The sequence below is a fragment of the Arachis stenosperma genome, chromosome 10 (genome assembly GCF_014773155.1).
Source record: "Arachis stenosperma cultivar V10309 chromosome 10, arast.V10309.gnm1.PFL2, whole genome shotgun sequence".
Taxonomy (NCBI): Eukaryota; Viridiplantae; Streptophyta; class Magnoliopsida; order Fabales; family Fabaceae; genus Arachis; species Arachis stenosperma.
In genome coordinates, this window is record NC_080386.1 from 94,828,944 (window position 1) to 94,843,852 (window position 14,909).

The 14,909-nt window shown below is 32.8% G+C and overlaps 2 protein-coding genes across 2 annotated transcripts; one reads left to right on the plus strand and one right to left on the minus strand.

Annotated features, from left to right (window-relative positions):
• Positions 1-2,334: 2,334 nt before the first annotated feature.
• LOC130954482 (chalcone isomerase-like protein 2) lies at positions 2,335-3,692 on the plus strand. The gene is made up of 4 exons (XM_057881227.1): positions 2,335-2,583; positions 2,682-2,765; positions 2,842-3,224; positions 3,429-3,692. Coding segments are annotated over exons 1-4 (630 nt in total). The 5' UTR covers positions 2,335-2,582; the 3' UTR covers positions 3,591-3,692.
• Positions 3,693-8,211: 4,519 nt separating this feature from the next.
• Positions 8,212-9,855, minus strand: LOC130956379 (RING-H2 finger protein ATL74-like). Its single transcript, XM_057883417.1, has one exon. It carries the CDS (start codon positions 9,272-9,274, stop codon positions 8,642-8,644), a length of 633 nt encoding a protein of 210 aa, XP_057739400.1. The 5' UTR covers positions 9,275-9,855; the 3' UTR covers positions 8,212-8,641.
• Positions 9,856-14,909: the final 5,054 nt, after the last annotated feature.

The window sequence follows — 14,909 nt, forward strand, 5'->3', positions numbered from 1 at the left end:
GAGCACTAATGTATCTTGCTAATAATACACGACCCGATATATCATTTGCTGTAAATTTACTAGCAAGATATAGTTCCTCTCCAACCAGAAGACATTGGAATGGAATCAATCAAATTTTTCAATATCTTCATGGAATGGTTAATATGGGATTATTTTATCCACATGGATCCAAGTTACAACTAGTTGACTATGCAGATGATGGATACTTGTCTGATCCACATAAAGGGAGATCTCAAACAGGATATCTGTTCACATATGGTGGTACAGCTATATCATGGAGGTCCACGAAACAGACGATAGCAGCAACCTCCTCTAATCATGCTGAAATACTAGTGATACATGAAGCTAGTCGCGAGTATTTTTGGCTCAGGAGTTTGATCCAATATATTCTGTCATCATGTGGACTGATTGATCATAAGATAGCTCCAACTATCCTGGTTGAAGATAATACAACATGCATTGCTCAACTTAAAGACGGATACATCAAAGGTGATAGAACAAAGCATATTTCTCCCAAATTCTTCTTCACTCATGATCTTCATAATCAATGGACAATTGATATCCAACAGATCTACTCAAGTGACAATCTGGCAGATTTATTCACAAAGTCACTCCCAAAATCCTCCTTTGAAAGATTGGTACATGAGATTGGGATGTGCCGATTTCGAGACATTAAATGATGTCGACAAGAGGGGGAGACTGTACTCTTTTTTCTTTGGTCAGGTTTTTTTCCATTAGGTTTTTTCTTGACAAGGTTTTTAATGAGGCAGTTCACATCGCTAAAGGATATTGTACTATTTTTCTTTCACTAAGGTTTTTTTCATTGGGTTTTTCTTTAGTAAAGTTTTAACGAGGCAATAATCCTAAATGGTCATCCAAGGAGGAATGTTGTGATAAGCATGGGTGGATGCCCATTTAATGAATTGTGACTTCCTTCACAATTTTGGGCGGCCAACCTTTTCGATATAGAATTTGATTTTATCAAAAGAAGACCATATTTAATTACATTTGAAAGCACAGCTTTTATGTGCCTATAAATAGGAGTATGATATGAAGCATATGACACACAAGTAATAAAATAGAAATATTCTTCTCTCTCATACAAACTCTCTTTCTTCTCTTTTGAATATAAGTTACTACATATATAATACTAGTAAATATATTAATTACTTTTATTACTATAGTGAGATAATTATATTGGCAAATATCAATATTAGAGTCTTTTATTTACATTTTCTTATTTTATATTTATTACCTCTTCCTTATTTATTTTACAACAATTTGAAGACTAATTTAAAAAATAAGTGATCTTTCAAGAACGAATTTGACTATTAATTAACTCTTATTTTATTAATAAGATTAAAAGTATATTCTATCCATTTAAAATTAATTGTGTTTTTTAGCGGTGCATAAATATTAGAACAACCATTAAATTTTGTTAAAAATATACGTAGTCAAAAGAAAAATACAACAATATCTCAAATGCTATTTTCTCTTTTTATTAATTTTTTATTTTGTTAACTGTTTTTTATTTAATAATAATAATAATAATAATAATAATAATAATAGAGAGTATAATAAAGAAAAAATAATTCATCACTTCTTAAATTAGAAAATAAAATTTAATTTGTAAAACAATAAAAAGAGATATTAATTTAAAATAGAATAAATATATAATATATACAAATATGCAATAATAATTTTAGTAGTTAATTTTTTATTTAAAAAATACTAAATAAATAAATTACTTTTGTAGTAAATTTAACTCAGTTTTTTTTATTCTTCTTGTGCATCTCTTTCTTTTTCAATTAAAATTTTCGGTTATTCATTTTAAATTTTTTTTTTACCAAAAGATAGAAGACTCGAATCCGCAACCTTTTAATTGAGTATGGGAAAATTATGTCATTTAAGTTATTACTCATTGATTAACCATTTTAAGCTATTGAATTAATTTGATTGAACTTAGTTATTAAAATAATTTAATCACGTAAGTATCATCGTTTTATTTTTTATTTTATTTTTATATGGAGCATTTTTGTTATAAAAAGGAGGCAGCAGGCTACGATGTTGAAGGTGATGTATGATGATTAGGTAGATTGAGTGGTGAGGCTCGTGCCACCAACCCCAGTCCGGACGGTTGGCTGTAACCTGAAAGTTTTCAAAATAGTCAAAGGCATGAAAATTGACCCCTAACACCTCCCCATCTAATCATCTATACGTCACTTAATTCTTAATCTTATTTTTTACACTATTAAAATCTTAGTAACAATTAAATTTTACATTTATCTTCGGGTAAATTACTAAATAAGTAAATAGAAAGATCATATCATCTATTTTTTGTGAAGGAAAAAAAGAGGTTAGAAAGTGTGAAAGTGTGCATGCAACATTGAATTAATTAGGATGGTAGAAGTTGAGTGATTTGAACAGTCACAAGTGCATGAACTACAAAGTCTACCTACCACCTTAGTTTTCGACTTTTCGGTCTTAAATCAAAGGCTCTAAAACTACCACACCGTTATATACCCGTTCTGCTATCCTTCTTCCATTGCTTCCCACAATTCATCATCATCCTTTCCTACACTAGTAAGACCACAACTCTCTTCAATTTCAGTGTTGTTTATTGATTTTATTTTTGTATGTTATGTTTTGTGAATTAATTATTTTTTGGGATTGAATTTCAGTGGCAAGTGAAACGGTAATGGTTGATGAAATCTCCTATCCTTGCACGATCACTACTACCAAGCCCCTGTCTCTTCTTGGTCATGGTAGGTATACTCTGCTTCCGTTGACTTTAATATTAATCAACTTATTGATTTTGTTGTATGATGGATGATGACTCAGGAATCAAGGACATGGAGATCCACTTCCTCCAAGTGAAGTTCTACACAATCGGGGTCTATTTGGACCCTGAAATAGTGAACCACTTAACACAGTGGAAGGGTACACCCCCAAAGGAGCTTGAAGAGAAAGAAGAATTCTTTGATGGTGTGATTGCAGCTCCAGTGGAGAAGGTGATTAGGCTTGTGGTGATCAAAGAGATCAAGGGAGCACAGTATGGGGTTCAGATTGAGACTGCTGTGAGGGACCGTTTGGCTGCTGATGACAAATACGAGGATGAAGAAGAAGCTGAATTGGAAAAGATTGTTGAGTTCTTCCAATCTAAGTACTTCAAGAAGAATTCAGTCATCACATATCATTTCCCAGCTAACTCTCCAACTGCTGAGGTACCTTGCATTTCCGTTACTTTTGCTCTCTGCGAATATGACCAAAAAAAAAAAAATTTAGAGTACAGAATTTAAGATTTAGAATTTATAATTTAGAAATAAAAAAAATTGGCCGATGATAGCCAAAGATAATTGGCTTGCTAGTTGAGTTTCAGCATGGCAGTATATATTTAATTTTAGTTAATGGTATGGTTGTTAATGCAGATTGTGGTGTCTTTGGAGGGGAAGGAAGATTCAAAGTTTGTGGTAGAGAATGCCAATGTGGTGGAGACCATCAAAAAATGGTACCTTGGCGGCTCAAGTGCTATCTCACCCTCAACCATTTCATCTTTGGCTACCACCTTCTCTCAGGAATTGTCCAAGTGAAACAAGACAAACTCTTCTGTGTTGCAATGATCTTGTTATATGTTTTGCCGATTTCCAGCTACTTTTTCACTTATTGCAATAATATTTAATTATTGTATTTAATCGGTCCAAGTTGACTTGTATATTTTTTTGCAACCCTAATGAAGACGAATACATAAATCTATTAAAAGAGATTGCATTTATCTAACTCTAAAGATAATAATATTGAACATAACAGCAGAATGCACCTTCTCCACGTTGGAATAGAACAACACAACACTAGTTAAGTGTCAAAAATAAAATTCAACATCAGTCTCATTTACCAAATTAAAGGTTTTCGAAGCAAATTACGCAATGCAACAACCAAATATCAAATTCAAAATGACATGCAACAATTCTTCAGCTTACTAATCTAGCATCAAAATTACAATGTTTAAATGACAAAAAAAAGAAAAATTTATTTCCTTTCGTCTATAAAATTATATTATGAAAATGACAAGCTAGCTTAGAGGATTGGATTGGAATCACAGAGATACTCTTTATACAGAATGAGAGAGTAAAGAGATATGAAAAGAAAATAAGAAGGTGAAAACTTACCTGTAATCAACTTCATATGAAGTATTTTTGAATTGTTGACATGTATTATAATTTGATTTGATAAAAAATTGGTTTATTTTATACAAATAATTTAATTAACAAAAATTATTTAAGTTAGACTAAACAATTACTTTTACTTTCTCCTTCTTTGTTACACTCTTAAAATTCATTCTCTTCTAATTTTTCAGAATTTGGATCTTCTAAATTTTAAATTTCACTTAGAACTCTAAAGTAAAAATTTAAAATTTAGAGGATCTAAATTCAATTTTTTAGAACTAATCTCAAATTTTTAATTGAGTATATTCTTTTTATTCGGATTTCTTAATCTAATTTCTTATTTCAAATGTATTTCTTAATTTTTTTTATTTAATTTTTTATGAATCATAAAAATCATTTTATAAAATAAATAATTGCTCATCTCATCACACCATTTAATATTGAGGACAAGATTAGCTAGTGTCAGACAACAGTTTTAGGAATCTTAAGTTCACATCTTTATTGTCAGGGTTAACATAGAGATTAATTATGTTACGATTACTTCCTAGATTGTAAAGTTAGAACTTTTGCCCTAAAAATATTATTTCAAAGAGTTATATTTCTTTTATAAATAATTTAGGAAATATAATTAGAGTGAGTTTATTTGATATCAACAATATCTAGAAATTAACGTTATTTGTGTTGTCCATAAAAGTACCCAATTAAACCTAATAGGCAATTGTATGAAAATTTTCTTTTTTTAATTTATTGTTCACAATTATCATTATTTCCTATAATTTTTTTCATTATTTTATTCTTGAATTCAAAATCCATGGAAGCTAACATTCATGAACTAAGATTGTCTCCATTGCTTATATAGTTGAGACTCTATCCCAACTTGTTGATTTGCAGTAGAATCAAATTGTGGAGGAACACAATTTTGATAAAGATGAACCTCAAGATCTTACCCTCTAATGGCAAATAATACTTGTTACCATGTTTTGTAATTGTTCTCACATAATTTCTCACTGATTGGATTAAAGAATTTTTTGTTGAAGAAATTGGTTGGAAGAGAATCAATAACAGAAGAAGAATTTGTGGTGGTGTTGGTGGTGAAGTCACCAGAAATTTCAGGTGTGGAAGCCATAGATCAAAACCCAATAACTCTTGGTACCATGAAAGCTTTCTCATACAATGCCTTCAATGGCAAGAAGCAGAAACTAACCAAGAGTGAAAGAAAGAATGAAAACAGAGACAGTTGAAGTAAAAAAGAACTAGAGAGCACTATTACTTGCAAAAGAAAGAAACAAACTGATAATGCAAAAGACAAAAAAAGCAGCTAGCTATTAATTAGACAGAGTGACCTATTTATACGTGAGTGCACTTAGCTAGAATTGGTCAATGACTCTAACTCTAACAACTGCTACAACAGAAAACTGACTAATGCACTCTTGATTCTTGATCTTCTTGTTCTATTTTGCTATTTAACTCGCTCAAATTGTTGCTCTCCTTCACAGGAACCACATCATTGTATTTTATTGGTTGGACCAAAACAAATAATGTCTTTTTGGCCTAAAATGCAGAAAAACCAATTTTATTAAACCATTAAATTTAGGCCAGCTAAAACTCGTGCTGAAGCTGTTTCTCTTGTTTAACACATTTTTACATGCGTAGAAATTTATATCAATTTATATCAGAGCAAAATCCAAAAAAAAAAAAAAAAAAACTTGTTATCAGTAATTATGAGTGTTGCCATGTTCCAAATACGCAAATTGAATTAGTGCCGATTGCAACTTAAAAAAAGAAAAGGAGAAAAGGGGGTTTGATTCTCGCCAACATTGCACTCAATTTCGCACATACAAACAAATGTTGCCTCGCTTGTTGCATGTCACTCTCTTACTATAGTTGACAAAATTAATGCTTCCGTGGTTGTTCAAATTGTGTGCTTCAGTGGGATTCCTTCCATATTGTTAATTAGCATAATCTTCTACTTCCCAACTCAAACCAAGATGCAAATAATGGAATAATAATTTAAAAGAGGAGGCATGAAACAAAAGATGTATCGTGGATTAGTAGCCATGCACCCATCATCAAACAGGTGTTAAAAGAGACAATGGTCTATGAGGTCCTTTTTTTTTTAAGAAAAAAAGGGAAAAATAAAGCATTGACGTAATGTCAATTTCAATCTTCACAGTATATCCACAATTCTCATTACTTGGTTGAAATCCAAAGGTAGTGGTGGAAATGGAATGAAATTTTCCTTTTCTATTTTCAACATGTGGGCCTAAGAAGCCCATAAAGGGGGTATTATAGGAGAAGAAGCAAAGAGATTGAGATTCCATGACCCATGAGCATAAACAATCATGATTTCTTGGAGTTCTATATGCTCTTGTACTCAAATTGCCCGTCAAATCAAACAGGAATAGGAGAAGCACTACATGACTATGATTATTGATTAGTCTCCCTTATGTCCATGACCATGATGACATTGGTTCCCTTCATCAATGTTATGTTAATCTATCATCATAATTTGAGCACAATTTATAGCTGATCTCATTCCAAAAATATGATGTGTATACTAAAATCGGCCATTAAAATCAGCCACCAATGTATTTGTATATAAATACATATGTAATTTAATTTATTTTTAATGTGTATTTATATTTCTAACATGTCTTTTATACTGATAACTAACTTTGGTAACTGATTTTAGTGTATACGTAGCATAACTCATCTCATTATAGTATATTGTTACGAAATTGATTCCTAGTTTAGTTAATAATCAGATTAAATGGTGAAGTTTGATCAATAAAATAAAATAAAATTCAATTTTTACATTTTTTCTTATGACTTGCCAACAATTTATATGCTATGCAATATGCATCTAGCTCTAGCCACACCTGTCAACAATCTCTTGTGGAGAAGATAAATGAAAATTTGCATTTGGTATAAATGCTCAAGTCCTTCAACTTCCAAATGGTGGATAAAAATTGGAGAGAATCTGATTGAAGCTTTGTTTCATTGATAATGGTACTATAAAGGAACAAAAATAATGTATTAAATTTCATTAGTACTATGGTGCCGGCGTGACAAAACTTGGAATCCCAATTCATTAAACGAAATTTTGTTCTCTACTTTAAAGGGTGTTGGCATGTTGTTACTCTTTATGCCTTGTAATTTCTCTACTTTTGAAGTTTGGAATCAAAGTAACTTAGACCTTCATCTACCTATGCAGAACACTTTCAATATGGAAAAGTCTAGGGGCCAGCAGTTTTGTTGAATTTTGGCCAACATGTAACCAGCAGAGAAATTTGAGTCATTGAATGAAATCTCACACTAATCTCACACTATTAAATTATCATTGATGGCTATTTGCTGGCTACCAATCACAAAAGTTGCTGGCCCCTAGCATTGCTCTATAATAATAATTGACTAGAGTCTAGATATCATATCTCTTCCACGTGTAAAGATAGTGATTTTAGAGTTCTTATCGTTTGTGTTTTGTGCTTATTGACTAATTTCTTATTCAGTGTTGTTATCAGATTTTCCCACTCTGCCTTTCTGAGGTGCTATTCAGGACGTAGTTTAAGGTAACATGATATTAGGTAATGTTACATACAATTTTGTTTTATTTGTAAATATATACACTAATGTCTCTTGGGATATATTATACAATATTTAATATTCTTTGTATTTTATATGACACTTATCTCCTTTGTAGGCATAACAAATTAAGAGCTTTCATTGATAATATCACACAACCTTTGCAGATTTCTCTCTAATGGAGAAGAATATGCTACCCACATGGAGGGAGAAAAGGGAGCATTAGTGTCTACTCTGAGACAGATTGCCAAGTCGCATGCCATTCTTATTCTCAGTCATATAAATTGAATTAGTTCTACAAGTTGATCATGAACCAAGTATATATGATATCAATTTAAATATTCCTTGATTACTCCTAAGATCCACTACAACTCTAATCAAAGGATAAGGAATAAGGAACTAAGGACTAAAGTAAAAGTTGAACTGAGTTTGAACATAGTTCAGCATCAATATTTATTTACCGGAGATAAAATGCCATTTTAGAACCGAAATAGTTGCACATTGCTTGCTTCTCAATCTATTTACAATCATGTCCGAAAACATGCACAAACATACATGAAATCAAGTTAAATTTTCTACACTAATATCTACCTCTATATATCCTCAATTCTTCACACTATCATACAAGTACACCATAGAATATGAAAAGTTCTTAAAATCCTAATTCAAGTTTGAAAAAAAAATACATAAACAAAATATACCTATCTCTTCATTTATTCCATCCCTTGCCTCGCTCTGATGAACTCCTTTTTTCTTTTCAAATTAGCAAAAGCAATGTCTCCTTTCATAATATGAATTCCAAACACTCATGATCTAGATGTGAATGAGTCAAATTACTCATCCCTCCATCAGTGAATTCCAACAAAGGGGAAGGTTAAGCAGCAACTTTCAACTAGCTAGCTAATCTCATCAACAACTACAGCTACATGATCAGGTTGATACCCTCCTGAAGCATTATTATCTTCATGACTATTCCTTGTTCCTGAAGCTGCAGCCACTGCAACAGCCACAGTTGCAACTTCAGAACTTGTTGCTGGTTGCTCAATCAAACACCTTCTACAAGTTGGGCAAGAGGAGTGTGATTGCAGCCATGTATCTATACACTTAACATGGAATCCATGGTTACATTTTGGTAGCACTCTAATTTTTTCCCCATTCATAAACTCCCCTAGGCAAATTGCACAATCAGTGGCTTTAATACAACTATTAGTAGCACCTGAATTACCATAAACAACTATAGGAATCTGATGCAGAGCACTCTTCTTCAACCCTTTAACCGCTAATCGCGCTGCTGCTTCGTCCGGGGTCTCGAAAGCCAACCTTCGGCTACATCTTAGAGCGCAACGCACTATTGAGTTGAGTCCCAAAGCACATATGAGTGCACAGAGCAAAGCAGCCAAGATAATCACCATGTTGGTGTCGAAATTCGGGTCGCCTAAGGAGGAATCTTTTGTCCTATTTACATCACCAGAGCTTGAGCTTGTGTCTAGTAATAAACGGTGTGGATGGTGAAGAGCCATTATATGCATGTTTGAAAGACACCAATGTTTCAAAAAACAAGAACTCAGAATTCTTGTACCCTTTTTGGTGGATTGAAGGAGCGGAGAGAAGGAACTTTTTTGAGTTGGGGCAATAAGCGTTAGGATTCTTAATAGATAAAGAGTCTCAGAGAAGCATCTTTGGTTAGAAGGAGAAAGGAATCATAGAAAAGATGGGTGGTGTGGTGAATAGTATGTGATTGTTTTGAGGGTGAGAAAAACCAACACAAGCACTTTTCTCACAGAGACATAAACTCAAACACATGGCTCTCAATTCACTTAATGGTCTGTGTGGACTCTAATCCAATCAAGGTTTGTTCCACATAAGCTAAAGGCCATCATGCAAACTAGGACTAGATTTTGGAGCACAGAAATTAAGAGACTCGAAACTGTGATGCAGAACAATAAGGTGATGGTGGTGGTGGTGGTTGTTGTTGATGAGTGGTTTCTAGTGTTTAGAAAAATGCAGAGGCAATATTATTATTGGGACATAGATATTATGTTACGAAATGAAAGCATGACAACAAAACCAACTACTACTTGTGTTTTTGGTTTGTGTGTGTATCACTTGCGGTTATTATTGCACTGAGATATATGTATGATATGACATGCAGATTGATTTGATTTTATATTTCTTCTTCGTTTTTTTAAGAATCAACAGAGGAATTTTGATTATGGCACCTGATCCCACCTAATCAAATATTATTAGTAGATTATTTAAAAGAAAGCACTTATTCTAAGCACCAAATCCTTCTTCCACTCCTCCACTCAACTCATTAACTTGAAATAATGTTAGAAATAAAAATAGATGTTCACTCATATTTCTTGTTTTCCATTCTTAGATCGTAATCATAAACCAAAAACAATAAGAAGCTTGTTCAGGTTGGCTTTTGCTGTTTTGGGGTTAGGCATCAATCACAATAGATTTAACGCTACATATTCTTTTCTTAGTCATCATATCGTTTGATTTTAAAATAAATAAAAGATTCATTAAGTTGCATAATTAAACGAAGTTGTGTGTGCTAATAATAATCTCAAGGACAAAATTTATAATGGAATGTAAAAGACGTAAACAGCTGACGGTTTAGGATTAGATGATTGCGAAAGAAGCCAAATGTGCATACAAAATTTAAGGGGAAAAATCATACAGCGTGAATTGTGACATACATTTGATAATTATAATCAAGGTACTATGGAGGATGTGACTATAATAGGGAATTTTTACAATGAATCTTTGGTGTTGTGGCATGTGAAGGTGTGGTTAGATTTCTACATCATGGGCCACTCTAACCCCAAATGAAGAGAAAGGTCCAATCTATGGGCCCAAGAAAAGGGTTCACAAAGTGGCCTAGGCTTTCAGATTTTGCATAATAATTTCATAGATAGACACATGTACCCGTTGGGTTGCCTTAACTCCATGCAAGCTCCATCAATGCCCGTTTGAGTGTTTAACTATCCTCACCTACTTTGCTGAATTGTTGGCCCCTTGCTGAGACATTACCCATGTTCATGCTTCCATTGATTTTATTCAGTGGCAGGATTTCCTGGAATTGGCAGCTAGAAAAAATTAATTCATATCTGTAGATCAACAAAATTAAAATTTACAGAGATTCTGGAAAATGGGAATGCTTAAATGGGCATAGTGTAGCCCAACAACTCTTAGATCTGCCAACATGGTTGGCCAACATCCTTGTTTTTGTTATGGGCCTACCTCGTTTACTGCATGTCTGCATCTGATCAATATTGTTCACTCGTTCTGTGGTGTTCAGGGCCCAAAATTGGATTCCCTAATTATTATCTCAACAAATATTGGTTGACGCCGAGAAGAAAGTAAAACCAGACCAAAACAAAAAATCTAGTGATATACTTATATTGGCATTTATACAATGATAGCAATAGTGATAAGAAAATATAAAAATAAAAAATCTAGCAATATAATTTTGGTGTCATTAATTGTATTATCTTTTTTTTGTTTATATAGTTCACTTGTGCTACACTGATGGGGAGAAATCGTCGGTTATGAATTTTCACAAAATTATTCCGTTGTAACTATAGTTTCAAACCAATAAATAATCCTCAATCAAAATTTAATTTGTTTGTCACTTAAGTCAAACCCAATAAAAATCGAGATATTTTTAAGCCTTGCATCGTCTCTTAAGGAATTGCAGGGAATTGTATATATTATTGGTTGAGAAAGTATTTTTGGGTTTTTGAGATGATGAACATAAAATGTAAATAACAAAAGAATGCTAACAACTAAAAAAAGTCTTGGCAAGGAATGAGAATTAGAATTCCTATCCTCATTATCATCCTCAATTGTGATGATAATTGTCTCTTGCTCTCACTTAGTCATCCTCTAACAATTGAAGGAAAGTCAAGTGAGCAAAGTCAACTTTAATCCACAAGTCCTAATCAAAGATCAGTTTTAGTGGAATTCAAACCAACTAGCAATCTTTAATCACCAATCAACAAAAGAGTTTGATAACTCAAGAGTCTCCCATCACTCAACCCAAGCTGAGAGCACAAAATTCTATACTAAAATCTAACCAAGCATTTTATCAAACACTTGGAAGGTATAAAAAGAAAGCATGGTAAATAACAAGAATTAATAAAATCTATGACTACCGAATGCAAAATAAAAATAACAACAACTCAGTTAAACATCAATAAACAAAGAAACATCGAAATTGCATTAAAGAAAATCGAGATCCAACAAGGGTTTATAAACATAAAAATGACCAAAATAAGAAATTAACAAGAACTAAAAGAACAAAGATGTAGCAACAAAAAATTGCAAGGAAACTAATCAAGACAAGAATTAAAGCCTAAATCTAAGAGGAATTTAATCTAATCTACCTTAATTTTAGAGAGAAGAGAGAGCTTCTCTCTCTAGAATATAACTTAAAGCATATTTCTATTCTACACCTAATTGCTCTCCCCTTGTTCCTTCTTGAATTTAGCCTCTAATAGTTTCAAAAATGAGTTGGATTGGGTTTCAGCAAGTCTAGAAATTGCCCCCAGCGTGTTCTCTTTAGTGAAGTCACGTGATGCTTGTCACGCATACGCGTCGCATGACAGATTTCCAAAACCTCATATCTTCATGAATTCTCCACTTTGCATGCTTTTTCTTCACTTATTCAATCCAATCCTTGCCTTATAAACCTGGAATCACTCAACAAATATATCAAGGCATCGAATGGAATTAAAGAGAATTAAAATTAGCAAATTAAGGGCCTAAAAAGCATGTTTTCACCCTTAAGCACAATTTAGGAGAAATTTACAAAATCATGCTATTTCATTGAATAAATGTGAGAAAAGTTGATAAAATTCACTTAATTCAACACAAGATAAACCACAAAATTGGGATTTATCAACCTCCCCACATTTAAACCAAGCATGTCCTCATGCCAAACCAAGAAAGATAAGAAAAGGGTATCAACATTTATTCAATGTAAACTATCTAAATGCAACCTATCTACATGCATGCAACTACTTGGTCAAAATAAATCAACTTCCAAGAATACATATATGAACACAAGGGCTAAGGCAATCATAATCAAATCAAATCCATAATTAAATTGAGTTATTGAAAAGAATTATAAACTTGTAAGATAAGAAATAATACCTAGTGAAAACATTGAGTTGAGCAATCGAACCCTCACCGGATGTGTATACACTCTAACGCTCAAGTGTTTAGAGTTGATTCACTCAATTCTCTTCTAATCATGCTTTCTAAGATTTATTTTTCATCTAACAATCAACAATTATTCAATGCATGCATACCAATATCTTGGGACTTATCCATAGGTTATAATAGGACTAGGGTCAAGGTAAGGATATATAATGTTAAGTGAGCTTGAAATTCGAATCTTTGATTAACTTAAACTCTCACCTAACACATATAACAACCTATACAATTCAATTACAAACCTAACTACCCATTCTTCACTTTTTCGCACACTCATGTATTCTCTCAATTTCACCACATATGCGTTGTTATTATCACTTTTCTTTGGGGAATTTTGTCCCTTTTTTATTACTTTCATATTATTTTTCTTTTCTTTTCTTTTCTTTTTCTTTTTTTTCTCTCTTTTTTTTTTCAAAATAAAATATTTACAAAAATATCAATGCATATGGTTTAAACATTTAATGCATGAGTATGTACCCAATTCCTAAGATCTTTAACAAAAATACAAAAATGAACTTTTATCTCTACCAATGTTTCCAAGTTTTCCCACACTTAAATGATACACACTCTCACTAGCCTAAACTAATCAAAGATGCAAATTAAGGACATTCATGATTTTTCGCTTTAAGGCTAGTCATGTGCTAAAATTAAGAACAAAAGAGGATTAAAATAGGCTCAAAATTGGCTAATCAAAGGTGGATAAAAGGGTAAGGCCATTTGGGTAAGTGAGCTCAATGAAATGATGGCCTCAATCATATAAATATATTCATACACAAAATAATGGACATAAAGAATCAAACAAATTAAATATTACATCATAGAAAGAGAATAATACACACAAGAATGAAATAGTGGTTATATGATGTAACCATACAATTAGACTAAAAAACTCACAAGCTTATGTGTTCTTAGCTCAAAAACATATTCCACAATATATAATTCAAGCAAGTTCAATAAAATTTTTTTACTCAAATCAATTGGAATGCCCTCTATGAAAAGAAATTTTCTTGAAAAATTTTATTATTTTTACTAAATTTATTATATATATATGCAATCTAAGAAACTGCAACTAAGAATTCTAAAAGGCCTAGTAATAAAATAAAATAAAAAATAAAAGTGTTAGGATTAGAACTTTTCACCCAAAAACGGCCGATTGGTCAAATGACCTCTCCACACTTAAAAGTTTGCACCGTCCTCGGTGCATTCGAAGATGAGCAAGGGGACAGTGAGCAACACGATTTTGTATTAGAACAATTGGAAGAAGCTACGCCTGCCATTGAAGAGGAAAAAGTGGTTGCAGACTTATGAGATGCTGAACCTCCATAGGAAGGTCAAGTCATAGAGCCTCCTTTCAAGGTGTTTGATGTTGATGTTGAGGAAGGTGTACAACCTCCAAGGCATATCATAGTTGAAGACTTGGAAGAGGTTGATCAAGAGATGGAGATTCAAGAAGAAGAGGCACAACCTCACATGCCCTTGGTGAGCAATGAAGAAGAGATTGAATTGGAAGAAAGCTACCAAGAGGAAGAGGTTGATATTGAAGAAGCTTGCAAAGAGGTGGTAGTTGTCAGAGAAAAGCACAAGGGAGTGGAGCTTGCAAATTCATTAGAAACACCTCTCCCAAGGCTATTATCGTCCAACACAACGTTCAAGTGGGCGAAATTCCTATCCTTACCCTTTAATTTCCCACTTGAATATGGGCTACTGGAGATGGATGGTCAACTTAGAGCTCTTTGTGGCATTAAGAGTAAGAGGAAGATGGTTAGTGGTTGGAGTTGTCAGGCAATGTTCATTAAGGTTCCGCATTCCGCACTGGAGTACAAGTGTTGGTGCAGAGCTCAATTGAATGGGTCTAGAATGTTGTTTGGCCGCTTCAGTGAGAATTCAAATTGCTTGCCACCCGGCTGGAACAATGATGATCAACTTGAAGACGGATGT

Excerpts from the sequence above, each read along its gene's own strand:
- LOC130956379 (XM_057883417.1), bottom strand. The coding sequence starts at position 9,274 with ATGCATATAATGGCTCTTCACCATCCACACCGTTTATTACTAGACACA.
- LOC130954482 (XM_057881227.1), top strand. Across the intron at positions 2,766-2,841 it reads CCTGTCTCTTCTTGGTCATG|GAATCAAGGACATGGAGATC; the intron begins GTAGGTATACTC and ends ATGATGACTCAG. Across the intron at positions 3,225-3,428 it reads CTAACTCTCCAACTGCTGAG|ATTGTGGTGTCTTTGGAGGG; the intron begins GTACCTTGCATT and ends TTGTTAATGCAG.